General features: G+C 47.0%; 2 protein-coding genes across 2 annotated transcripts; both read left to right on the forward strand.

Annotated features, from left to right (window-relative positions):
- Positions 1-15,151: 15,151 nt before the first annotated feature.
- LOC139352704 (uncharacterized) lies at positions 15,152-16,864 on the forward strand. The gene is made up of 2 exons (XM_070995334.1): positions 15,152-15,352; positions 15,437-16,864. The coding sequence occupies exons 1-2, from the start codon at positions 15,152-15,154 to the stop codon at positions 16,862-16,864; spliced, it is 1,629 nt and encodes a 542-aa protein (XP_070851435.1).
- Positions 16,865-16,994: 130 nt separating this feature from the next.
- LOC139352705 (uncharacterized) lies at positions 16,995-17,861 on the forward strand. Its single transcript, XM_070995335.1, has one exon. It carries the CDS (start codon positions 16,995-16,997, stop codon positions 17,859-17,861), a length of 867 nt encoding a protein of 288 aa, XP_070851436.1.
- The last annotated feature ends 9,854 nt before the right edge of the window (positions 17,862-27,715 follow it).

Genomic DNA, 27,715 nt, shown 5'->3' on the forward strand with positions numbered 1-27,715 from the left:
GTTCGTCGTACCTCCTGATCTCGTCTCCTCCGTGGTCGTCCTTTCGTTCTCCTGATAGGGTCATCTGGCGCATGATCTATATACATAGTGTCCTTGTCGTCGGATTCCTGCTTTCCTAGAACCGTCGTACTCCTTCCTTCGAGTACTTCCGGGCTCGTATCCTCTGAGGACATCCGATCGACTTTACTCGGCCGCATTCGGGGGTCTTCCGCCAACGGGCTCAATTTTACCTTTAAGGTGGCTTCTCCGCACTGTATTTGTGTTCCCATCGCCGCCAAGAAGTCCATGCCTAATATCACGCGATCCAACATGGTTGGCATCACCAAGAATGGCATCCGCACTCGCGTGCCAGCTAATTCCACGCGAGTGCGCCATAGCTTCTTCACTGCCAGGCTTGACTGATCAGCTAACGCTATCGTAGTGATGATCTCATGCATCTCCTCCGATCTCGCTACCATACGAACGTACCCTTCGCTCGCAAAGCTCCTCGACGCTCCCGTATCCACCGTTGCGTCCACCCATCGACCGCCGATCCGCACGGTAGCAGTGATCAGGCCGTTGCTTATCCTTAGTGGTGGGTTCCTTGATGTCGGCGGAGACGTCGTTCGTTTCCCGGGGTATCTCGGCGACAACAATCGACAGTCAATATATTCCTACGACCGCAATACCAGCAAAAGTTCAGGCGCGCATTAGTACAACCCCGTCTAAAGTGGCCAACTTCTCCGCACCTGCTACAAGCTCGCTGTACGTCGATTTTTTATAGGGGCTGTCTGATCATTTGATGAGTTGCATTCCCTCCTTGAATGGGTACCTCTGGGCTTCGAAAGGGGTTCGGCGTCCGACGAGGGTTGGTCCTGTCCCGGTCTGTAGTCCCCATCCTATGAGTGCCTGCGCGACTCGACGTCAGCTGTCTCACCCTTTCGTATTACGTCGCCATGCGGGTCAATTGTTCCAGCGTCTCAAACTTGTGGCGTCTTATATACAGACGGTGTTCTGGTGCCATATTTTCATAGATCCGATTAAGTTCTTCCTCCTTTTGGTATCCGGCTTGCTGCATCTTGGTCCTTAACTCGACCAAGTACTCCTTGAATGTCTCATCCACTCCCTGGATATGGGCTCGGATCTCGTCCTCTTGTCGCTCGAAGTAACGGGGGGGCAAGAAGAAACCTAAGAACTCGGCCCGAAACTCCGCCCACGTAGCTGTCTGTAAGTGGCTCGTGCGGAACCATCGTGCTGCTCTACCTTCGAAAATCTCTGACATAGCGCGGGGTACCTCCTCCTGATTAATTCCATACGTTGCTATTTTCTCCTCCAGCTCGGCGATCAAGGTCAGAGGGTCTGACGCTCCGTCGAACCGTAGATTCCATTTGTGCATTCGCTCGGCTAGCAAATGTCGGGGCAGAGTGATGGTGAATGGAGCTTCTGACTCGGGCGGTTTCGGCCCGCCGTGGTTTCCGAGGGACGGGACGATGAAATCTCGTGACGTGTCGGGATGGACTCCTCGTTGGCTTGTCAGTCTTCCGGGAGAGGTGTTGCCGGCGAAATGCGGGACCTGACTCTGGCTAACTTGGGTCGTCTTGGCTCCCGACATAAACCCTTTGTCGTCTCCTAGCCGGTTCGGAGATGCAGCTCTCGAGCTATACTGCTCCTGTTGTTGAGCGAGTCGTTTCCACGCCGACTTTGGAAACGATCCTGTGCTCACAAGTTTGGCGAATGCCTTCTGTGTTTCTGCTACGGTGCCGTCGGCGCTAAACCCGAACTCGAGGGCTAGAGCGGCTAATTCGTCTTTGCGACGGGCGTAAATTAATCGTACTCCTACGCCTGGGTTTGCGATCGGATCGGCTTCTTCGCATTCGCCGTCGGACTCCTTCGGGTTAGCCATAGTTTATTGCAGTGCGCGAATCTCCTTTTCCTTCTCCTTTTGCTCTTTGGAGTCCTTCACTCTAACGGTTGGTAACGCTCGGCAGTGGGATAAAAATCTCTATCTTAGTGGGTCTTAGGCCATTTTGGTGTTGCTCTAGTTAGCCTCAATGTCCCTGTTCGGGCGCCCCTTGTAAGGATGCTCTCTGGCCAGGATATAACTCTCAGTCGGATCAGTCAGTTACAAGAAATTTGTAAAGTCACTGAGACATAGGGCTAGAGAGTAATATTCGCTGGGCGAACGATGATTTCTGATCAATTATCCCGGAGATTTTACGTCTATCCGCTTAAAGGGAGGGGTATTCCAGGACCTACGAGGTTACGGCACCGTCAGAATACCAAGTCCTTTCGTGGCCGAAAATCCCACTGGCTGGACCTTCGGGCGAGGCCGCAGCCGGGTTCTATCTTACGTGGCCGAGGGATAAGGCTTGCGGGGCCAAAAATTCCACGGGCTGGACCTTCGGGCGAGGCCTCAGCCAGTGTCTGTCGTGTTTGGGCCGGCTGAAAACAAGTTCGATAAGTCAAAGTCGGAAGAGTCTGCCCTTCCGCTACGATCTGGGAGTTAACAGGTCACGAAGGGATCTGCCGCTTCATGGGGGGTTAATAGGGCACGAAGTGGTCTACTACCTCGTGGGGAATTAATAGGGCACGAAGGGGTCTGCCACCTCGTGGGGAGTTAGTAGGGCACGAAGGGGTCTGCCACCTCGTGGAGAGTTAGTAGGACACGAAGGGATATACCACCTCGTGGGGAGTTAACAGGACACGAAGGGATCTGCGACCTTAATAGGGCGGGAAGGGATATACCACCTCGAGGGGGGGTTCATGCGGGAATGTGAGGGGGTCTTCCGCCTCACTGTGCAGGTAGGCTAGTGGGTGAGTTTCACAAGATCGGGATGCTACATATATGTCCGACGTAACTAATTTACCGCTTCTGATTGGGTCATCGATCGTTAGTATCCTGGCTTGCTCAGGAACAAAGGGTGCGAGAAGAGGGTGGAACAAAACCCAATATGTACATGTATTCGTTCACTCAATTTTATTTGTCGTGTTTAATCGTTCCTGGGTTTCACTGCGCCGATTACACTGATTCACTAACCTTACTTCCTACCGACCGGGCTTACTTTTCTCCGCGTGTTTTCTTGCCTTTTCTTTTCCGCGTGCGCAACCGTACCCCTTCCGATGCCCGAGACGAGATAGCCCGGAAACCGCCGTGTGCCCATTTCATCCTTCTTCCCTTTGCCTTGCCAGATCGGCTTGGTATTTTCTCTATATTCTAGTATTTTTCCCTATGGTTGCCACCTCGGGCGGATGGTGCGGAACCAAACTTGACCTATTTTGGTTTTGCACCCCAAAAATCCATATGTTCGCTTTCCACTTACTAAATCAAAATCCTTCATTTCATATCACTTACGTACTAATAATAGCAATGGCAAACTTAGTTAACTATTACTTATATCTATATATTGTGACGGTCTAGCCGTCGGGCAGGATCGTCACAAGTTTATAGGGTCGGAAACGATTCCATCAAGTTACAAGTAACAAGTTATTGTCATTTAATTTATTTGTTTGCAACCAAAAAGACAATTAGCAAAGAATTGTAACTATATATAGTAGAAACAACATTCATCTCACCCCGGGCAGGTGTAACTCGTACCGCGCCCAAACAAATAACTCTGTCTCGAAGGGCGGGCTCAGGCACGTGGCGACCGCCTTACCCGGATCTCTGCCCGGGTGGACCCGTCCTTTCTTCACAGTTCGTGGGAATTACTACGAAAAATTCAAAGTCATATAATTTCTTGACTATCAGATACCCGTTACTCAGCTAAGGGACCAAACGGAAATAGAGATATGCAAGCAGCAAAGCGAGATTGAAATGCGCACCTACCCGCGATCTTAATATATGGTTATGTGGGCGGTAGACAGATTTAACGTAGGTATTGACGAGACTTATAGGTTAGGTTAAACCGGACGGCCCTGACTGGGCCAATAGACCAATATGGCCCTTAGTCGTCCGGTTGATTTTTATGAACCTTGAGATTCAGAGGATTTTATGTCCACAAGGTCGAGGTGTTTTTGGCGAAGGCAAGAAGTTCGCCTGGTTTCCTGCTTTCGCCTGGTCTCCTAGTGATGCCAGAACTGGGGCACCGATGTATCTTCTTCTTGCTCGTGAAAGTGCCGGGCAATTGCAGATGTGATGTTTCATAGTTTCAATAGCCCCCGGTTCATCGCATTTCCTGCAGGTGCGGCTGTTTAGTATTCCGAGTGCAGTTGCGTGTGATGCTGCCAGACAATGGCCTGTGAGGACTCCCACTAACAGTCTGCAGTCTTTCCGTTGTAGATGTACTGCATCTGGCTGAATTTATCGTTGCGTTCTTTGCACATAATTCTTGAGATTCGGCAAGTCTTGGTATTCCTCCACCTGCTTTTTGCTAGCGTGTCCGCCTGTTTCTCCAGGGCGCTTTGTAGCGATCGAAGGGAGATTGGCACGTTCTCCGTTCTGTCGTTCGTCAGCTCTACGCCCTCCTTTTGCAAGAACGTCAACTGTCTCAATGCCCTGGTGGCTGGGAACCCAATAGATCCGCACTGACTTTGTCGTGCTGAGGCTGTCTAGTGCCTCCCTGTTCGCCATTACAATTTTGATCTAACCGTTGAATACTGCATGCATCTTATCGCCGCTTGGCTGTCCACGAACAAGTGGACCACATCATGTGGTCGGTTTATATTTATATTATTTGTTCTCCCCCTTCCATCTTGGTGTATATGTTGAGGTGTCGAGTCTGGTCCCGACCCGTTTTCTAGTCGTCTGGCCCATGAGCGAGGTAGTTTTAACCTCCGGGCATGTTCTAAGGATCATGTAGTCCGTTTTGTTGAACATGCTTCGGCCGATTAAATTATGCCCGAAACTTTGCGTCATCATGTTACCTGATGCAACTTGACGTAGGCATAAGGCTAGTATTAGGCATAAGGTTAGTATGGATACCCTTCCGCACATGTACGGCGCTTCTGTTCCTGCTTACCTTTGGTGAGATTAAGCTGCAGCACCCTCAGTGTCATGGGTGGCTGGTTCATCTCCGCTCGACGGTTTGGCTATGATAGTCAGGTCACCCTCCTCTTCGTCCTCCGAGTCGTCTAGCGCAAGGTCCTGTGCGGCTTCCAGACCTAGGTCCTTCTCCCCCTCGCCTGCCTGCAGGATGTGTGCGCCTTTGTCGTCAGGGTGGCGCTTCTTAAGACGCAGGTAGACACTACCCATGCCCCACACCTTCTTCCCGAATCTTTGGTATCGTTGCTTTTTGTTGGCAAGCATCTCCTCCACCTTGCTCGCAAGTCCGCCCGTCGACGCCATCGCGGGCTAGCTTGCGAAGTGCAGCCTTCCTTCCTCGACCCTTTTCTCTGCCCAGGCTATTTTTTCCTTCTCCTCCTGGGAGAGGGTCGCTTTGTCCTGGAGCCGGCTTCTAATCTTGAGGGCTGCCTTGAATTGCGCCTTAGCCTTCATATCCTTCTACTACTTCGACTACGGCACCCGTGCGGCTTAACTTATCCTGAGACGTGGCAGTGGCATTACTACTGAGATGACCTGCTTCCGTCATCCCAGGGGCGTGACCGCTGCACTATGGGGACTTTGCCCTGTTTTTTGGCATAAATCTGTTTTTCAAAAGTATTCAAAATTGCGAAAAGTTGATGTTATCGAATTAAGAACAGATCAAAATGTTATGTTACAAAATGTTATGTTAAAATAACAGCTGTCAAACTCAGCTGCTGCAAGCGAACAGCACGTGAGTCCGTTGAGCCTAATTTTTTTGTGAAATCTAAAACTTATATCTCTTGAACGACAAGAGGTAAATCCTTCAAACTTGAAATGGATATTTCTTCTGCATGTGTGTACTATATGTTAAGATGAATATATTCCTTATTTTGTGTGTATTTTTCAAACAATTTATAAATTTAGCAAGTGATGTCTTGGTATAATTTTTTATATGAAATTTCCACTTTGAATAGAGTTTAAAAAAAATGTTGCAATTTGTTGAGTGAGTGTGTTAGACCATCTTTTAGAGTGATTTATTCCTAATTTAAGGAATCCAGCCTCAATCTGCGCTTTTTGCGACTTTTTGCAAAAATTACATTTTTATGTACCAACCTCGCGATATGCAATGCGGCCCTGTTAGAGGTGTGGCGCAAGCAAACCTACGGCCGTGACAAACAGAGTGCTGTATTCGCTTTAACTTGTGAGCACATCCTCGACAATACTCCTTAGATGAATGAAACTCGTTTAAAGGAGAAAGCGCGAGTGTTTTTCGTAAATTTTTCAATTTTGCCAAAATTGCAATAGAAAAATGGACATCTTCACTATGGATGGACAAGTTCGCTTGGATTTAATTGGAAACGAAAGAAAAGTAGAGCCGAAAAGGTAATAAAATGGACGTCAAAAATTACACATTCTTTAAAAGGCACAGTACGCCAGGAAAATGGATGCAGCAGCCATCGCTCTCGGTTTAGAAACATAACTCGAGGTTACTGGTACAAGCGGCAAGGAGAGCTGTTTCTAAGACTTCACCAGGCAAGGAAGCACAGCAGAATTTGTGGTTTCACAGATGTGTTTCAAAGAGCAATGGACTTCCAATCCCATAATTTCATCAGTAAATTTAAACAGGCACATTCAGAAACATAAGCGAACATAAGAAACATATTAAATCTAAGGGTGTACCGACCACTAGAAAAAAAATGATCAAAATACCTTGCATAGTTCAGGAGTTATTAAATTATGTCAAAAAAACAGGTCAAAGTCCCCACAGTGCGCTGGCGACACGCAGAGAGGATTGCTCCTTCCCATGCCCGCCAATCATAACAGTCGTACATCGACGTTCAAACTGACATCCCAGCCCTGATTTCTTCCTTCTCGCCGTCCATACTGGCTTGATTTTCAGGGGAACCAATTACTTGCGTTTTATGCCAGGCACCTCCAACCATGGCCACTGACTTAAGGGGCTAAACCGGTCGCCTTAGATAGACAATGCACTACCCAGGGCAGGACAAGCGACATTGAGTTACCCTGCATTGAGTTACAATGCAGTAATAATTGCCCAGCCGGCACCCTCTTGGTGGGTTCAGCTGGAGGATTTTCGCCAGCCACTAGACTAATACATTTCAGTTAAAATTCTTTTAGTAGGCAAATTTTGGGCGCCACTGATTTAGGCGGTTTGTGGGCGTTAGAGCGGGCGTGGCAAATTTTTTTTGGATCAATCAATAGGTATTGACGTTAAAGTGGGCGTGGCATATTTGGGAAACAAACTTGCGCTGCGTACAAGGCTATGGAATCTAAATCTTAAATCCCAATTCCCTCTCTTTGATACTTTACGAGATATCCGCGTTCATTTTTACGATTTTTTGAAGTTTGTAGGCATTAAAGTGGGCGTGGCAAACTTTTTTTGGGTCAATCGATAGTATTGATGAGAACAATACATTACATTACAATGCGCCGGACGAGCTCGTCTAGTTGTTACCCGAGGAAAAGGGGAGGACGGTGCAGAATCAGATCTACACCGTAGCCAGCTGGTCACAAAAAAAAAAAAAAAAAAAACAAACACGCACCACACTAACAGTTGACTAAAAACAAGAAAAGAACGGGGCAGGCATGGGCCGCACCAGCAACCTGAAATTTAAAGGGGGCTTAATGCAGGAAGCAGAAACGGACATCATAAATACTTACCTGCTGTCCTGGTTGCGAAGCGAATGCGGAGTCCTCTCCGCAACCGCGCTCAAAAGCTGCCAAGGTGGAGTCAGATGCTGCCAACAGAGGACGAGTGAAGGGCGGGAGAGGATGAAAGATGAGATGAAAAGGAGTGAGGGAAATGCAAAAGAAACTTACCTGTGAATTTCATAGTATGAAAGTTGCAAAATCACCACGAGCCAGGGAAGGGGGCGCCTCGATAGGCGATCGATTGGCACTGGACGATAGTGCGATCGATGGGCACACGAAAATGGGAACATCGGCCAAGGTGGAAGTATCGCAACGAGCAGGTGGCAACGCCGCACCGTCGGTATCGATATGCGAATAAACATCGATCAGGCACGAATGGTGTGACCAGGCGGAGGAACCAATAAAAGGAGTAGAACGCAGCAATGAGCAGCGAGCTGGAAACCAGTGGAAACATGGGAAATGTCGGCGCGGGAGATTTAAAGTTGCTACGAGGAGGATGACCAGCGCTGTAGAAACTCAAGGGAGTTAAGAGCGTAGAGGGAGCATCGAGGGAGCAACAAGGGAGCGCCGCGGGATTCACAAGGACTCGAAGGCTAGGATAAGCAAGGAAACGCCGGAGAGTAGAAACACGTTTTAAATGGTTCCCGAAGTAAGGGGGGAATGTGAGGAGTTTAATAACTCCCCACAAATAGAAGCAGCAGCAGATGGCCGGCCGCTTACCAGATACGTGGCGAATTCGCGTAGTAACGGCGCGGCGAGGAGAGTTTGGAGACTTGGATGGAGAACGAGAGAGTTTGGAGACCAAGGATGGAGAGCGAGAGAGTTTGGAGACCAATGAAGGAGAGCGAGAGAGTTTGGAGACCAAGGATGGAGATCGAGAGAGAGTGGAGACTTCGAGGGCAAGGCAAGAGTGCCGTGTGCAAAAGCGGGTAACGGAACTCCACCGGACTTTGGACTCTCCCGTGAACTTTGGACCGGGAGAGAAAGTGCCACATCGCGGCAGTGGAGCGGCACACAGGCGTGCCACAAGCGGCACGGGAATCAGCGGGACTGCAGCAGTGGGCGGAGCATCGATGGAAAGCGGTTCGTGAAGGACAAGTGGGTCAACCAGGAGGCACGGACTTTGGACCCAGAGTGGAGAGATCCAGCGGGCCGTGCGCAAAAGGGAAATAACGGTTCCCGGAAGCCCTATATAAGGCCGCAGAGCGCTGGCAGCTGATCACGAGGAGTCAAACCTTCAAGATCAATTAAAGTACCAAATAAACAGTCAGTCAAGCAAATAATCTACGAGGGAGCTACAACCAAGCGAGTCGTCGGAAGCAGCGCCGTGGGAAGCATACAAGGAGCAAGATCGCCACGTCGAGACGTTCGGGATTAGGACATCAGGAATCTCCGAATTGAGACACAGGTGGCTGAGTTCTGGAAGGCATCACGCGGCTAAGTCAAGGCGTTTGTCTTCCAACTTTGTTACGACCACACCCTGGCGAGTCGCCCGGCGGGTCTTTCAGAGACAAGCAAAAGAGTCCTACGACGAAGAGCCGTCAGCTTGGGGAGGAAAGTTGTCTGCGACCCAGCGTACCTTGCCCGACCAAGCAGGACCTGGCGTGACGGACGAGCGGTAGATCGATTTGCGGTTTCAAGAGGCGGCAGCCTGGAGAGCCCTGCGATTACCGGCGAAGTTCCCGAGCAGCAACCGCCCAGCTCCCCGAGCGCCAGAACAACGAGATACTGGTCAGAAGACAGCGCAGAGGACATCGACAGCGACGCCAGCAGACATTTCCGGCAGCCACGTTACCATCGCCGCGCGGAGCTCATTGGGGAGCGCAGGAGCGTCGCGGACGTCACGCATTAGGGTGAAGCCGGGTGGAACGTTCGTCTGCGCTAGGCGTAAAGCGAAGTGAACCGCTAGACAGCCTCCGGGCGGCAGCCTTGACTGTCAGCGCGAACTGAGCAAGAACCTAGCGGGACCGTCCGGGACAGAGCAAGGGACAGGTATTGCCTCGAAAGGCGTCAGCCTGGAGAGCAAGGCTTGTTCAGCCTAGTCTGAGAACGGTGACGCTTCCCTAAGCCCACAAGGCCGAACTCTCTGCGGGTCTAAGGCGCAACAAGCGACCCCGAGGCAACGCGTCGGCAAGCAAGCAGAGGCGGCCACTACGAGCGTCCCGAGACCCAGGATCCAGAGGAGGACGAGTCAACGCGTCGAGGAGCCAGAAAGAGGAGCGCCAGCAGCCGGCGGAACCAGAGCCAAGAGATACCGAAGCCAGCCCAGACACACACCCGCTGTACTAATACCACGAGAATAAATCCCACTGTTACCATTTGAACCCTTTGTTTTCTCACTGATCTACGGGCAATCACGTCATATAAATTTGGTTGGACGAACGCACAATCTTCTGAGCTAGCCGCACGAATCTCGTAGCGAGCAGACACACAAAATCAGTTCGTTACACAGTTACAATTTTTTTCTAGCATTAAAACTGTTGGAGCCACTGTTTTGGGCTGTTTGTGGGCGTTACAGTGGGCTTGGCACCCTGCGCAAGAAGCTCAGCAATTAAATAATTAATTAATTAATTATTAAATTTCAACGAGATCTCAGCGTTCATACGGACGGTCAGACAGACGGACAAACGGACATGGCTAGATCGACTCGGCTAGTTATCCTGATCAAGAACATATATACTTTATACGGAAACTCTTACTTCTGCCTGTTACATACTTTCCGACGAATCTAGTATACCTTTTTACTCTATGAGTAACGGGTATTATTAAATCTTGAGTCCGACTCTCACCTAAAGCCCTAGTCCAGGTAACTTCAACACCTGCCAAGACCACTGAACAAGCCGAGTAGCCCCTAAACACTACAATGACCAATCCCAAACCTCCCACCAACGTAGGAGCGGCTAACCAGCCCATCCAACATGGGGCGTGCCAAGGCTGATCTTGTGGTAAGCACCAGAGCCAAGGAGATCAAGAGGACACCATCTAACCAGGCAGGACCTCTGGAACGATAGAAGGCGTTTCGCATCCTCAAATGTATGGTCACCAACCACATACGAGAAACCAAATACTATTTCGTGCCATACATGCAAAAATATTTACCAATCAAGGTGCCTTGATTTTTCGAGCCTGGTACGGGACGCAATTTACAAGAAGAGTAGCATGCGCTACTACTGTGATGATTGATGTCCCCCCTCGTGAGTCCGAGTCGTTACCAGCAGTCACCAAGTCACGCGTGAGGAGGGAGCAGCGAGCGAGCGTCTTCAGGGAGCTGCGAGGATCTTCAGGGAGCTACAGGTCTGGAGCACCGAGTCATCAAGGCGAGAGGTCGTCGAGTCAATCATGACCGTCGGAAATACCGAAGGTCAGGAGCGACGAGTCATGGCCAACCAAGCTACCAAGACATTTGTAATATATGCCCGCAATAAACCCAATACGAACCCGTGAGTTCTGTGCTTTCTCACTGAGCTACTGGGCGGTCACGTTAATATAAATTTGGTGGGACGAACACACAATATACTGTGCTAGCCGCACGAATCTCGTAGCGAGCATACCACAAAAATCAGTTCGTTAAAGCATATGAAGACCATTCAATCTCTTAAAAGCGGCTTACTAAGAGCGTAATAGTAATAGCCTCATGCTATCTGAGCCTGTCTTCCCTAAGCGCAAAAACATCGCAGTCGATAGGCAGCCCACGGTTGTCGCCAGTGAAACTCCCTCTGGTGATATGGGGTCTACAGCACAGTAATAGATTTCAGACACCTCAAGAATGGTGAATGGTTAAATGAAATTGGAATTCCCTCTAATGAGTCGTCCACAGCGCCGTCAACATCTTCTTTTATCCCAAACAACTAGATTCTTTACTACTGCTTTCCTATCAGAATACAAGAGGCTTACTAAGTTAGCTGACTGTTTTTCTTCACTGATATTCTTATTCCGAAGATGTTTCAAGTAAGTACACAATTTATAGGCTTGTTTGTCCGACCCGACGTAGATGTGGAGTATTGATTGCCGTTGACTCTGAATTAGCATCTGAAGTACTAAATAGGATTGTTCGTACCCAAGGTTAGTCGGTTCGGTCTAGCATGGTTCCTCAGCACGGGTCAAACGCTCGCGACGCCCAACACGACGGAATTGTAAGTTATCAACTAGCGAGACATACGATCAATGCAACTTATACGGACCAGCGATCAGGCGCACAGTAGCAGCACAATATAGTGCCGACGCTGCAAGCTTGGGACGGTCAGTCAAGACTCAGCGTAACAGCCCAACAAGTGGCATACTGCTGACATTGCAGCCTGGACGACCGAGCAACGGTCAAGAATCTACAACCAGGTCAACCCAAATAGAGGAGCAGTCCAACACAGATGCACTACACAGCAGATTTTTTTATACACTCAATTTCCGGGTCAGAATAGTATTTAAGCTCTGATCAACAGCTCAATAAATTTAGTTACAAACCTAAGTCCCACTTGACTCATTACTTCTTTCATCGGTTGACTCTCGTTAACCCATACCAGCACAGTTCCTTTATCGCCTGCGGTCCGGCACCGTACTAACCATAGTTAACCGTGTGGCGACGCAATCGTCGTCAATGACGATAAAACGTAGGTCAAGGACAACGAACCTTTTGGAGTTTACTTAATTTAGGACAAATGGACTTAAAAAAAAATTTTGGACTGACTTGGCTTAAACTGATTTCAGTTCAGAGTTTACTCTGTAAATCATTCGCTTCTTATTCTAAAATTGGACCAATACAATTTTAAATTATTTATCAATGATTGTCCTAGTCCTAACAAAGTCACGTGTACTTATGTATGCTAAACTGTGCAAGCAATATAATGAGCCCGCGTAGATCCTATCTTCACATTCTGATCTTGATGCATTTCAAGCATAAGTGCAAAGTATTGACCTTTTTCGTGTGCACCCCTACTACACCGATTATACTCTAAGTAGTAATAAGTTGGACAGGATAACGCATGTTTACAACCTTGGTGTCTATATGCAACGTGTCTAAAGCAACTCTGTTCTTTTCATTTACGCACCCAGCCTCTAGCGCCACCTATCTTCTTCATATATACCGCCACTTGGCCCAGAGCGCCAACTAGCCTATAGCTCCCCTAGCGGCTTGGTGGCGTAGTAGTAGTCGTTAAAAAGGCAACTCCATATGATGCAAGACAACTCCTTTTATTGGCAGTCCTAGGGAGACTGTAAGGGCAACTTGCGCTGGAGGACGGCTTGACGACCAGCTAGAGAGTTGCTAGGAGCACTTCCCGTACCAGTAAAGGAGTCGCAAACAGCGACATAAAGGGGCGCAGACAGCGCCGAACACTGGGTACGGACGGAGTCGCAGTCAGCGATAGGGAGACGCAGGTAGCGTCAGTTAAGGAGACCGCAATCAGCGGTCAGGAGGCGCAAGGAGCGCCAAGCACGGTGCGCAGTCAGCGGGCCAGAAGACGCAAGGAGCGTCAAGCATCGCCGGCCGCAGCCAGCGGCCAGAAGGCACAGGTGCCACCATTTTGGAGAGCGCTGAGGCAGCGCCGTAATTGGACATGTTAGGATGCAGCATTCCCCCAATAGGAGTTCGCGGCTGAGAGGAGGGGAAGCCACCCCTACAGCAACGCGAGCGGATCAGCAGCCAGTGAGTAGTGTAGCAGAAAACCGGCCGCGAGTGAACATAACCTCGGCGGCGGCCATTTCTAGCCCAGCCACTACGGTGACTACAGTATCGTCCCAACCGAGGAGTACTGCTGTCACAGCTGCGGAGTCGGAGATGAGCCAGCTCCTCACGTCGGATTGTGGCGTTGGAGGAGGAGCTGAAGCAGGCTAAAGCCCCGAACAGTGTGAGCACCGCCAATTGCGCGCCAATCGCAGTTGGCCCAAGCGCAGATGGCGGCAACAGTGGAGCGTCGGGGCGGCCGCCATCTTGGAGCGGACCGCCATTAGCCACATCTAACAGTGAGGCCTCAACTAACGGGGTTGGGCCGGCCTCACATAGCGGTGTCGGTGCGAACAGTGCGGCCTGCACGCTGCCGCCATCTTGGAGTGGACCGCCATTGCTAACGACTTGCAATCATTTTGTGGAGCCACTGTGTGCTACAAGTGTTGCGCAGACAGCGCATGGATTCGTGCTACCGGGCGGGAGCACCCACTACGTGGCAACAGCATCGCCATTTTTCGGGTCCTACGCCTCGATGACGCCGAATGATTGCCAAAGAGTGTATGGGCCAAGGAGGCTTCCGGACTTGCCTGTATTTGGAGGGCAGCCCGAGGAGTGGCCGATCTTTAACTGTGCGTTTGTGGAGACGACCCAAGCATACAACTGCACAGACTTGGAGAACAACCAGAGGTTGTTGAAGGCGCTGAAGGATGAAGCACGCGAGACAGTGAAGTCGCTGCTGATTCACCCTGGGAACGTCAGCGCCGTGATGGAGCAGCTGCGCTTTAGGCTCGGCCGACCGGAGCAGCTTATACGCAGCCAGGTGCCGCCGATTTCGGAGCAGCACCTGGCGAGGAACGTTCCCTTCGCAACCCGAGTGAGTAACCTCACGGCCTTCTTGCAGTCAGCGAAGGCGGAGCAGCACCTGCGGAACCCAACGCTAATGGAGGAGCTTGGGGCGAAGCTTCCTACGAGCAAGCGAGTAGACTGGGCCAGGCACGCTGCATCGATCGAGCCCTTTCCCACTGTAGCGCACTTCAGCGCGTGGCTGCAGGAGTACGCAAACGTCGTGTGTACGGTTTTGGACGTCGAGGGAAAGGAGCCGAGGCGTCGAGTTCTGCATGAGAGCGTGGACCAGAACGGAGACGATCAACAGGATGATCGGCATGGAGGTTGTCCAATTTGTGGAGGGCAACATGCTGCGACGAGCTGCAGGGAGTTCATTGGAGCTTCGCCACCGGGTAGGTGGAGCATGGAGAGGAGGCATCGGCTCTGCTTCACATGCTTACGTAGTGGACATAGGACCAGAACGGATCAACGGATGCCGCAGATTGCATCACCGTGTGCTACATGGCGCGGACGAGGAGCGAAGATGGCCGGCGCAGCGAGGTGGCTTCAGGAGCCACAACGGAGGAAACCAGCAGTCAGCAATTTCCAGACGCGGCCCGGACAGGAGGTCTTCGCCACGAGGTGGTTACAGGGACCACAAGGGGAGCCCGCAGTCGGCTGTCCCCAGAAACAGCCTGGAGAGAAGGGCCCCGCAGCCAGTGGAGGCGCCCGTGCAGAGGAACTTAAACTGCGTTGACGCCGAGGGAGGCCGACTTTTGTTCCGTATACTGCCAGTAACGCTGTACGGAGCTGGTCGCCAGGTGGACACATACGCGCTCTTGGATGAAGGATCCTCCGTCACGATGATAGATGACGAGCTACGGAGGGATCTGGGAGTGCGAGGCGAACATTGACAGCTGAATATACAATGATTTGGAGGAAGGGCCAGCAGAGAGCCCAGCAACGTGGTGAGCCTAGAGATAAGTGGAGCTGGGAAGCCCACTCGCCATGCTTTGAGGAACGTGTACTCCGTTTCGAGCCTGAGTCTGCCGATGCAGACGTTAGGTCGACGAGATGTCCAGGGCGTGCATAAGGATGCGCGTCTGCCGATGAAGCCCTACATCAACGTGGTGCCTAAGTTGCTCATCGGACTGGACCATGGACATTTGGGATTGCCACTTAGGACGAGGCGGTTTGCCAGAGAGGGACCGTATGCGGCCGCAACCGAGCTTGGATGGGTTGTGTTTGGGCCGGTAAGTGGGCAATCGACTACGCCGTCACCGAGGTCCTGCCTTCTAGCCGTGTCAATGGATGATACGATGGAAAAGATGGTGTAGGACTACTTCGAGATGGAAAGCTTTGGTGTGAAGCTCGCGTCACAGGTCTCAGGCAGCGATGACGCATGGGTACAAAGGATCCTCGAAGACACCACGGTGAAAGTGGGGCGTCACTACCAGACGGGATTACTCTGGAAGGACGACTACGCTGTGCTGCCACGGAGTTACGAAATGGCGCACAGGCGGCTGATCAATGTGGAGAAGAAGTTGAAGCGCAACGGGCAGTTGGCGCTGGAATACGATCGTATCATCAAGGATTACGTATCCAAAGGACCTCAAGGAGCAGTCGGAGTCTGCGGTGACATCAAGGAGATGTTCCACCAAGTGCTGATCCGACCCGAGGATCGATGTTCCCAACGATTCCTTTGGAGAGATGGCAACGACGATCGAGACCCGGATGTGTACGAGATGAACGTAATCACGTTTGGATCAGCCTGCTCGCCGAGCGCTGCGCATTACGTAAAGACGGTGAATGCTCTGAAGTTTCGGGATTCGGACCCGAGGGCAGTCAAGGCCATCATCGACTACCACTACATCGATGACTATGTGGACAGTTTCGCTACAGAGAGCGAAGCTATAAGTGTATCTACCCGAGTGAAGGAGATACATGCGGAGGCTGGATTCGAGTTATGCCAGTTTTCATACAGCTCATCCATCGTGGAAGCGGCGTTGGGACCACCTGGGCAAGTCAAGAGCATCGGATGGGGTGAGGCTGAGCAGAAGATCCTTGGAATGCGCTGGCAGGTAGCCACGGACGACTTCAGATTCAACGTGGAGTATCACCGAGTGCCAAGTAGCGTTCTAAGTGGAGATCGAGTCCCTACAAAGAGGGAGTATTTGAGCCTGCTGATGTCAACGTTCGACCCATTGGGATTCCTGTGCTGCCTGATGATTACAGCGAAGCTGTTGTTGAGAGAGATCTGGAGGCAGAAGATCCAGTGGGACGAACCACTACCGGAGGAGGTAGGCAAAGCCTTTGCGGCCTGGCGCAGGGAGATGGACGCCGTGGGACAGTTCCGATGCCCTCGTAACTATTTCGGGCATGGAGCAGTTCGGACCGTCGAGTTGCACGTGTTCGTGGATGCAAGTCAATCTGCATACGCGGCGGTGGCCTATTGGAGGGTCACGTACGAGGATGACAACGTGCTGGTTAGCTTCGTGTGCGCAAAGACGAAGTGCGCGCCGATGAGAACGATGTCGATCCCAAGGTTGGAGCTGCAGGCAGCGGTTCTTGGAACCAGACTGATGAACACTGTCAAGGAGGAGCACAGTGTGGACACCAGCGAGACGGTGTTGTGGACGGACTCAAAAACGGTGCTGAGATGGATCGGCAGCGCCCACCGCCGGTACAAGCAGTTTGTTGGCAACCGATTGGCGGAGATTTTGGTCGTCGAAGGTTTCCCAGTGGAGATGGGTACCTACAGCTGACAACGCAGCGGACCTTAGCCCGGAGTCACGTTGGCTAAGCGGACCCGCATTTTTGAGGCAGCCAGCGAGCGGCTGGCCGGCGCCTGAGGAGGGAACTAAGCGTGTTCCAGATGCGCCTGATGAAGAGGAGATGCCTAGTGAGTTTGCACTGGTGGCTGCCAATGAACTCTCCATTCCGTTCCAGAGACTCTCGAGCTTCAGTCGCCTGGTGAGGACCACTGCCTGGGTTTTGAGGTTTGCGCGTTGGTGTCGCAAGCAGAGAAGCGAGATCGAGAGGTACGGACTCACTGCATCGGAGTGTGAGGCCGTGGAGAACCTGTTAGTCAGACAGGCCCAGTTGGAATCGTTCCCCGACGAGATGAGGTCGGCGGAATACGGAAAGGACGTCGCCAGCTCGAGTGAGATTCGAGGTCTGGCGCCTTACGTGGATGAACACGGAGTTCTGCGAGTTTATGGCAGAGTTGATGCCGCGCTGTGCATGCCGTACAGTGCGAGGAGGCCCGTAATACTGTCACACAAGCACAGTCTTACGGAATTGGTTGTGAGGCAGTTTCATGCCCAGATGAAGCATCAAAACGTGGATGCGACAATTGCTCAGATTCGGACGAGATTCTGGGTCACGAAGATGAGACGAGTGCTGAAGGAAGTAATCTCGTCGTGCAACGAGTGCAAATTGCAGCGAACGCGGCCGATGCCGCCGATAATGGGACCCCTACCAGAGGATCGACTGGAAGCGGGTGGATGGCCATTCAAGTACACCGGATTGGACTACTTTGGGCCACTGCTGGTGACTGTATCCCGTCACAGAGAGAAGCGTTGGGTCGCCTTGTTCACGTGCTTGACGACAAGGGCGATTCATCTGGAGCTGGCGCATGACCTGTCGACGGATTCCTGCATAATAGCGATCAGGAACTTCGTCTGCCGTAGAGGACCAGTACATAGACTGCGGAGTGATAACGGCAAGAACTTCGTGGGAGCTGACAGGGAGGCCAAGTGATTTGGAGACGTGTTCGAGACGGAGAGGATACAGAGTGAGTTGTCCAGCAGAAGCATTGAATGGGATTTCAATTGCCCATCGAACCCGTCTGCGGGCGGAGTATGGGAGAGGATGGTGCAGTGCGTCAAACGAGTGCTGCGCCATACTCTGAAGGAAGTCGCGCCGAGGGATCATGTGTTGGAGAGTTTCCTGATCGAGGCGGAGAATGTGGTCAACTCGCGTTACGGCCCGTCTCAAAACTTGCAGTTTTGGATTTGAGTGAAGCGGTTCTTCACGGGGTCGGGGATGTCGACGGTCGAACATTGTAATCGATAGGTAGACTAAGTATTGTAAGGAAAATCTAGTATTTGTTAATTTATCCGATCTCGTATGGATTTCTTGGCCCTTGAAGTGCGGGCCTACTAATATCGGTCTAATGGATGCCGCCATAAAATGTGCTTCTCATTGTCTTGTGAATCGTAGGAGGGCACACTGCGGTAAGATTAAGTTAGTTTGAAATGTATGAGGCTGATTTGAATTGTTAACTGAATAAAACGATCGCCCCGAGCGATCGCCCCGATCTCACGCCGCACGCACACCAGGCGCACGCCGCCCTTAAAGTTCACCCTCTCTTCGGACTTACGCGTGTGGGGTAGTCGTTAAAAAGGCAACTCCATATGATGCAAGACAGTCCAAATTCAAAAATCTTTGGCATGTAGGTAGGTATTAATAATAAGTATTTAAGTTTATACAAAATATTAAAAAAAGTTGTGGGTGCTAGATGGGTTTTAGTGTTATAGTCGCTTGTGGGCGTTAGAGTGGGCGTGGCACCAAACTGACAAAACAAACTTGCGCTGCGCAGGAACCCCAAGAAGCTGCATATCAGGTCCCAACACTCAAGCTCTTATAGTTTTCGAGATCTCAAACGGACAACGCTAGATAGAAGAAAAATATACATACTTTATGGGGTCGGAAACGCTTCCTTCAACCTGCTACATACCTTCCGACTAATCTAGTATACCACTTTTACACTGTTTAGCGTCGACTTCTTTATTTGCATATAACTTTAGTGGTCCGATTTGAACAATTTTTGGCATGAAGATAGATATTGATAATCAACACGAAAATTGCGCTTACACTTTCTCAGAATTCTTTCCAATAATATTGTAAAAACCCTTTTTCTCTTTTTCCATACAAAATATCACACTTTTTGTTAGTTTTTGTGCTTTTATAGTTGGACTTTTTTAACGCATCGTGTTTGCCGACCTTGCCTGCATTGGCTGTTGATAACTGCGATGGTTGTTCGTTTTCCAATCTATTTAAAATTGAGAATTCAAATGACAGTGTCATTAAGGAGTGGTGTAATGGTGACCCCATTCAACTAGTTGCCTTGACAGTCTGTCAAAAGCATAAGAAAGAGAAGCGTGCTTGATGCTGACTACGGCTAGGATGCTTGGACTGATCCCATGTTTGAACAAATTGTTAAGCGACTTCGTAATCTTCATCGCAAGGTTAATTCGGAACTATTTGGATCTGAGGAGTCAGATTCTCTTTGTCCAAAATATTTATTTCATGGCTTAGCCCTCTTATCTGATGATGATATTGATAACCCACTCCCTAATGATCATATGGATACCCAGTCTCCTCCACCGGAGCTCTCTAACTCCCATCAGCCTCTGTGACTTGTAATCGTACAATAACATCTATCAATAGAGGTGGAATTTCCAAATTTCTAAGGAAATTTCTGATACTGCTACTTCTTTGACTAAAGTACCCGTCTTCCACCCTTTGTGTTACTGATGTCAGGGTGAAAAAGGGTGTTACTGATGTCAAACAACTTATGAATCTGTTTAAGGCTGCTACAACCAATATATACTTTAAGATATCTGTACCTGCTATAGTTAATGAATCTCCTTTCGATGGTAATACATACAAGATAGTTCAACATCTCTTGTGAAGATTAATATAACGTTTAACTCTTGGCAATTAAAAAGTGCTCGATCTTTCGGGATCGTAGTCAAAGGCCTACGTTCATCCTAAAGATATTAAGGATGATCTAGGCGCCGCTGGTCATGTTGCCCGCAATGTCTAAAGCTCCCTTTGTTAAGCTAGAGTCGTCGCCAAATAATGTTGAAGACTACGACATTAAGTCGTTGGAATATCAGTCAATTACTATAGTCCCTCCTGAACGCCGAGATTAAGTTGTTAGGTGTTGTAATGGCCAGGATATTGGACACACAAAAACATACTGTTCTTGCCTCCCAAATGCGCTAATTGCGGTGGTAATTATGAATCTCGAAGCCCTGTTTGCCCCGATAGGTCTCAGAATCAACTTAAGTGCATTAATTACGGTTCCAGCCACAGTGCAGCAGTAAGCAATTGCTCGTCGCAAACCTGGAACAACCAAAAAACAACAATCACTTAAATTTGTACCTGCCTCTTTCTGCTCAGAGTCCTTGGGGACCGGCTACACCCTCCCCGCCTTCTGAGGCATCTGAGGCTCCTCTGGCAATTGATTTTGTTATTTATAGGGCTATCTCGTCCAACTTTCTGACTGTACATGAATCAAATGAACGTAGTTATGATCACATTCCGCTTTAAATACTTTTATGCTCTGCTACTTCACCCCAACTTACAACACCAAGGCTGCTGTCTCGTCGAGCTAACATTAAATAAACTTGTGCTATCCCAGAACCTCAAGAATCCTAACCAAATCCCAACCATTTAGCTTTTATAGATTCCGAGATCTCAGCGTTCATACGGACGGAAAGACAGACGGACAGACGAGCATGGCTAGATCCACTCGGCTACTGATCCTGATCAAGAATATATATACTTTATAGGGTCGGAAACGCTTCCTTCTACTTGTTACATGCTCTCCGACAAATCTAGTATAACTGTTGATAAAACTTCTTGTTACTTTGCGCTTTATCTTTTGCGCCTTATGAAAGTGTTGCCATCCAATTTTCAACAGTACCATGAAGGGTATGATGACAAGCATTTTAAAGGGTATGAAGGTTTTTATACCCGTTACTCGTAGATAAAGCAGGGTATACTCGTACTAGATTAATCGGAAAGTATGTAACAGGCAGACGGAAACGTTTCCGACCGCATAAAGTATATATATTCTTGATCAGGATCACTAGCCGAGTCGATTTAGCCATGCCCGTCTGTCCGCCTGTCCGTATTAACGCTGATATCTCGGAAACTATAAGAGCTACAATACTAGGATTAGGCATGCAGATTGCTGAGATTCCTGCGCAACGCAGATGTCGCAAAACAGGCGTAGTTATGAGCGCTTCCTGCAGCCGCCTCACAGCTTCCTTGGACTCCTGGTCATCTTAAACTTTTTCCCTTTTTAAGTGTGTCTGTCAGTGGCTGCCACTACTGCGAAGTTTTGGACAAACCTCCGATACCACCCGGCTTTTCCAAGGGATCGTCTCATTTTATTGGCACTCCTTGAAATCGGCATGTTTTTGATGGCCCTTCACCTTGCCAGGATAAGTTTTCAGAACTCCTCCGCCAATAACGAAGCCCAAATACCGCGGCTCCTTAAAGCAAAAGTGCGTCTTCTTGAGGTCGATGGTCAAACCTGCTTCCTTCATGCATTGAGAGACTTTCTTCCAAGTGCTCCTCAAAACTTGGAGAAACTATCAACAAGTCATCCAAATATAGGAACACCTTCTCTCTGAGGTTTGGGGTATCACCTTGTCCATCAGCCGACAAAGGGGCTGAGCGGCATTAGTGAGACCAAAAGGCATCGCGACAAAGTGATACAGATGGCGTCCTGGCACTGTAAAGGGTATATCTCCGGCTGCCAGAAAGCATGATTCAGGTCGGCGCTAGATATACATTTTGTCGACTGAATCCTGCTTAAGATTGCCTCTATACTTTTTTGCGCGGTTCTTTTTCATTTTTTCCATGCTCCTCAAACGACAGAAAGGGATTTCGCACCATCTCCAATTGCTGTTGTTATTCTGCAATTATTCTCCGGCGGCTTCTTAACTTTCGGAGCGGTTAAGACCTCTTTGAGTGCAAAAATTCTTGGCGCTACGCCGAAGCTTTGCCAAAAGTCTACTCCCAGGTATAGTTCTTGTTCCAATGTAAGACAAATAAATAGATCCATGTCCACGGTGGTGTTTTTGAACGTAAGAGGCACCGTGATTCTTCCAAGGATTTTCTGCGTCAACCCGTTTGCTGTTCTGACATTTGCGTCGAATGTGCAATTTATTGACCAGCACTCTACATCCTTTCCCCAGCACACTCAGTTATGCTCTCGATTCCAGCAATCCTCTCACGGCAATCCCGCTACTTAGGCTACCGCATATGGACGAGGATCTTTCTTACCATTATCCTGCGATCCGGTTGCTGTCACTATTTGCTGTAGTTTCCGCCTGTCCTGTTAACGCTTTTTAAGCCGCTCTCTGGCCTTCTTGACCCTCATTGTGATGACCCTCATCCCCGCCAGCTGATTCTCACCCGTACCTCCTTATTTCGCCGTACTCTCTCCTGTAGGGACATGTAAACTTTGTTGCTTGAATTATTCTGGCCTGAATCGTTCGTTTCTGGATGGCGTTTTTCTATCTCCGCGGACTCTCTCATGGAACACGGATTGCCCGCTGACCCTGTGTATCTGCTTCCGCTCGGCAATGTCCTGTATACGGTCATAGTCGCTCCGTTTGTCGCTGAAACGACGCTCCATGGCCTGCCTCAGCTCTACCCAAGACTTTGCGGCCTGGTACGGATTAACAACCAGTACCATTCTGACGTATTCTCAGTAAGGAGTCGATGAGTCTCTCATCAGCTCCGACCAAGACATTGCATACTGTTCTTGCAAATGCTCTGCCCTAAAGAGGACGTCTTTGCCATTCATGTCCCCGCGACTGCCAGAGAAATTAAAGCAACACATCGGCGCATATCAACGAGGGATGATTCCGGGTCGTTCATCTGGAACCTCTGGCTGACCTGCAATGACCATTCCTAAACGAGACTCCTGGATCGGCGCTTTGTGATCTAGCTTGGTTGTACTTTTCTAGTCCCTGATTGTTTTTGGGACTTCTTGCGTAGTTTGGCCTCCGATGTGGAAATTAATAACTTCAATCGTGAATTATTTAAAAAAATTTATTTTTATTTTTTATTCACTAAGTTTAAACTTCACAACATTTCCTTAGTATCGACTTTTATTCTTAGCGGTTCACAATTAACTTCTTATACAACCGATCTTCTCGGATGCAAAAACGGACTCCTGGCCAAGGGCCGATTATCTGATAAACAAATCTCGGTTTAAGAGAATTGGTGAACTCATTAAGAGTTGGACAAGGGTTGGACTCAAGAGAGTCGGGAATTAGGATGATCCAATTCTCTGCTCAATTGCCAAACGGATTACGCTGCAGTTTTGGGGCTCGCCGGGTGTTGACCGGATGCTTGTGTTTACATTAGCTGGAACCAGCTTAGTTTATGTTAGGAGGACTGCGGCGCAATTGAATCTTAATAATGAACTTCGATTGAAGTGGGGGAGCTAATTGGGATTCTGTGGGAACGCTGAGTAATGGGATCCCAGCTAAGAGTTGTTTATAAGAAATTGTTTACGACTTGGGTAAGGCGGCTGGGCACTCGAGCTGGAAAGCGTTCTCAGCTAAGAATTGTATATATATGATGGACGTTGATGCACTACGAGCAGTACAAACAAGTGGCCCAACGACACCAAGCACGTGCTTGTTATAGAAGAGTTTGTTTATAAATTGGGTAAAGAGGCTGGGATCATGAGCTGGATAACTCTCCCCCTTCTAAATTGAATCGTCCCGATTCATTGGAAGTGGCGGATAAACTGAATTTAGATGATTTGTCAATTCGACTATAATTTGATCCTCAGTGGTATTTTCATTTTCGGAAATATTATTTTCGGGGGTTTTTTCAATATGAATTTGCCGTGGTTTGAATATTAGATATTTTTTGAATTTAAATACAAGCGTGATAATTAGATATATTAAAATTAACATGATCAGTATAAATGTTATTGGGATTTGAGTTTGTTTAATTTGAGTAAATGGGTTTAATATGTTAATGTTATCGAATGAAAGTTCCGAATCATTTGACATAAGCTATTCGGATACTAAAAAATCATTATACTGTTTAGCAGTGATATATTAAATTATCTTATGGTCCAGATTAGAGTAGGGCATATTGTAGTAGTACTATTAAAAGTAATTAAAAATGACCCATTTAAATGAGTATCATTAACAGTATTATAACCATTTATAAAAATGGCTCCTTCTTGGATTACATCAATTTTTTTATTATATTCCCTGATTTTATTACAAAGGGATTTTTCTCCATTTAGTAGCCTAGTAAAACAAGTACTTTCTGGGCTTCAAGTGCCATAATTATTAAATATTTCTGTCTTAAAATTAGAAATTACAAAGTACCTATTGTTACATTTGGCGACAAGATTATCAATTAATAGTTTTCCATCATTGTGTGAGATGGATCTTGCGTTATACACTTCGCAACGGTTTGTTATGATGGAGTATTTTATATATATTACATTTAATTCTTGGTGTATGGCGATTTTAAATTTTGATATACCTAATATGTCAGTAATTACTACAGGTTTATGTTCGTGTTTATATATTTCTTGGATTTATTCAGCGTTCAGAATTTTAGTGTTGAAAACATCTATTTTTGCTAATGTAATTGTATCCATTAAATTCATCAGATCGTAAGTGAGCAAGCGAAGACGGATTTGAAATAACTGTTTGAAGATTCTCAGATAGGGTTTTTATTTCTTTAAATAATTTAGAGTTAATAACAAATTGATTGTTATTATTTTGGATTAAATTATCAATTTTATTTTGCACCGTTATCAAATCATCATGATCGGGAGTCCCTGCTATCCATTTCCAAAGGGTGCCTATTTCATTAATTCCTCTTTTTGCCCTACTTGGTAAAATTTGTGAGAGGAGCATTTTAATAATATCAAAATCATAGGAAATTTCCCACTGTAAATTATTATTTTTGTTTATGTGTGTTGATTCGAGTTTGATTATGTCTTTATATAAACTTAAATTAGTTATATGAAATAGGTCAGCGTATGAATCATAAATAAGAATGTCTTTTGTATCCTTGTAGAGGAAAAAATCATGGTTCGTGTAATACATTATTTCGGAATTGGTGGTCGCTACTATCAATAATACAAATATTATTGAATTCATTTTCTGTAATTTAAGACAAACTGTGTTTAAGATTTGATGTTATCTTTATGAATCGTACGATTTCTATTGTTTATGATAACCTTATTATGTAAATTCTCCTTAACTACTTGTTTTTTATATCTAGAGTTAAGCTTATTCCTTTCCCCGTGTTTTTTCTCACAAATGACTTCCCCTACGAGATAGTCCTTTTCCTTTCTACCTTTGTTGTGAGAACTTAACATTTTCTCTTGTGCCTGTTTTAATAACTGTGGAACAGTATCATGTTCGATTTTATTGTATAATATATCGTACGGTCGTTGGTTGGTAATGGAATGTATAGTCATGTTATATTTCTGAGCTGCTCTAATTATAACATCAGAATAATCAACTAAGTTAAGTTCATCTTTGATGCAACGAGCAATTTCAGTAAGGGTTAACGAGCCCTTTCTATTTGTCCATTGGACGTACTATGGCGAGGATCTGCGAAATATAAATTAATACCGCATCTTTGTGCGAAGGATTTAAATTGTGTTGATGAAAAACTAGGCTCGTTATCCATCATTAAAGTTTTAGCAAGTGGAAAATGTTGCAAAATTTCTAAAATTTTGGTTTCTATGTTGAGTTTATTTTGAATCTCCTTTACAACTAAGTATTTTGAATATGAATCAATACAAGTAATGAACATTAAGTTCTGAGCGTAAAAAATGTCGATATGCAAATTTTCTCCTTCTTTATTTGGGATGGGTGCTTGTCCAATAGGAATTAGTAGAGGGTGTCTATTATATTTGTTGCTATTACAAATTGTACAGTTCTTTATGTACTCCTGGAGATTTTTGTTCAAATTTGGCCAATAGTATAGTCTGTTAATTTACTTGTTATTTTCATTCAGTCCCCTGTGTGCTCTACAATGAGTTTCTTCTATTATTAATGCTCTGTCTTCAGGGCTTTCTACATCTTGGACGAATATTTTTGTATATAGGAATTTATTCGTGAAATTTTCTTAAAGTGGATTTTGAATTTTGTATAAGTCTTCTAAAGTACAGTGAATACCTATTGTTATGTTAGGAGGGATATATTCCCTTAAGATTGATACCAAATTTTCCGGGGTATCAAATTCTATTATGTGTCTGGTATTTCCGAATATATTGACCATCTCATGTATTAGGGAGGTATACCTCCCCGTTGCTATTAGCAATTGTAGCTTAAACTGGTTTAAGGGTTTGCGTGTTTCTTGTATAACATTCTCAAAACTACTCTCTGCAGAATGCTAAGTGTTTTGATCTGAGACCGACTCGTTACTGTCCGTTAGGTTGTTAATTTGAATTCTTGATAGGGCGTCAGCAACTATGTTGGTAGATCCTGGTTTATAAATTATTTTGGGAGAGTAACTTTCAATGAATGGGTACCATCTTTTCATCTCGATGTTTGGATTTTTTGAGAGATCGAGAAAGACAGTGGTTGGTGATCTGTATAGATTTCTATGTTGCTAACGCCGTATAAATAGTTTCGCAAATTTTTAAATGCCCAATCGGACCATCGGTCGTTAAAGTGAATTTTTTATTATAATCAGGTTGTACCAATTCGATTTGTGCAATTAAATTATCTTTGAGCTCGTTAAAAGCTCTTGGAGCTGAATCGTCCAACTGTATGGAAGTTTTACGGGACATTTTTTAGATACTTTACCATTTTGACCTTCCAAATACTTTGTTAGCGGTTTTGCAATTTTAGCGTAGCTTTGTACAAATTTTCTGTAATAGCCGGTAAGGCCTAGGAAGCTTCTAAGCTCTCAAATGTTTTTTGGAATTGGATACTTTAATATTGTAGATATTTTTTCGGGATCTGCTTTGATTACATTGTGGGAAACAACGTAGCCAAGAAATGTGGTTTCTAATTTGAAGAACTTTGATTTTTCAATTGAAATTTTCATATTTGCTTTCAGCAATATATTAATTATGACGATTAAGTCTTTGTAATGTTGTTCTATTGTTTAAGAAAATATAATAATGTCATCCATATATACGTGACATGTTTTACCTACTTGTTCTCTCAAAATATCATCCATTGCATTGTTCTTGTACTATTACCATAGCGTTCGGTAAGTCTGGCGTATTCATAGAAAATATGACGTCTGAGATATGGCCGTTGAGGCCAGTTCTGAATTCTCTTAGAGCTGTCTTTTTGTGTTTTTCGTTCATTTCAGCAGTTAAAGGCTTATTTCTGCCGTAAGTCATAATGGTTTTATTTATTAGAAGAGTTAGTGTTCGTACCCAAAGGTACTCAGCACGACCACACCCAACAAATCAAGCAGTAGCCAAGTTGGGAACAGTACCAGGCGCTCAGTAGCACCCACTGCATATGAGAATGGCTGATCAGCATATTATATGTCTCACTAACTCACCGTCTCACCGACTCAACGGCACACTGACCGGCCACTGCAGTCAGCACATTTTGCAGTGTCTGCCGAGCCAACTACACAAACTGCTACCATAATCAAAACTCCCTGACCTACCTACCTACTTTAGAATATAGCGCACTTCACTAATCATTACACTAAACTTTCGTCTTCCAAGTAGTATATAAACATGTACCAAATGAAGAATAAATCAGTTATCAACACACCTCTTAACTCCGCGGTTCTACTTCCTACAACTGGGAATAGGGCTCGTAATACACTATCTCAACTAG

Source organism: Drosophila suzukii, chromosome 3 (genome assembly GCF_043229965.1).
Source record: "Drosophila suzukii chromosome 3, CBGP_Dsuzu_IsoJpt1.0, whole genome shotgun sequence".
Classification (NCBI taxonomy): Eukaryota; Metazoa; Arthropoda; class Insecta; order Diptera; family Drosophilidae; genus Drosophila; species Drosophila suzukii.

Coding starts and splice junctions, on each gene's coding strand:
- LOC139352704 (XM_070995334.1), top strand. CDS start 15,152: ATGCAGACGTTAGGTCGACGAGATGTCCAGGGCGTGCATAAGGATGCG. Junction 15,353..15,436: donor GATGGGTTGTGTTTGGGCCG/GTAAGTGGGCAA, acceptor AAGATGGTGTAG/GACTACTTCGAGATGGAAAG.
- LOC139352705 (XM_070995335.1), top strand. CDS start 16,995: ATGCCTAGTGAGTTTGCACTGGTGGCTGCCAATGAACTCTCCATTCCG.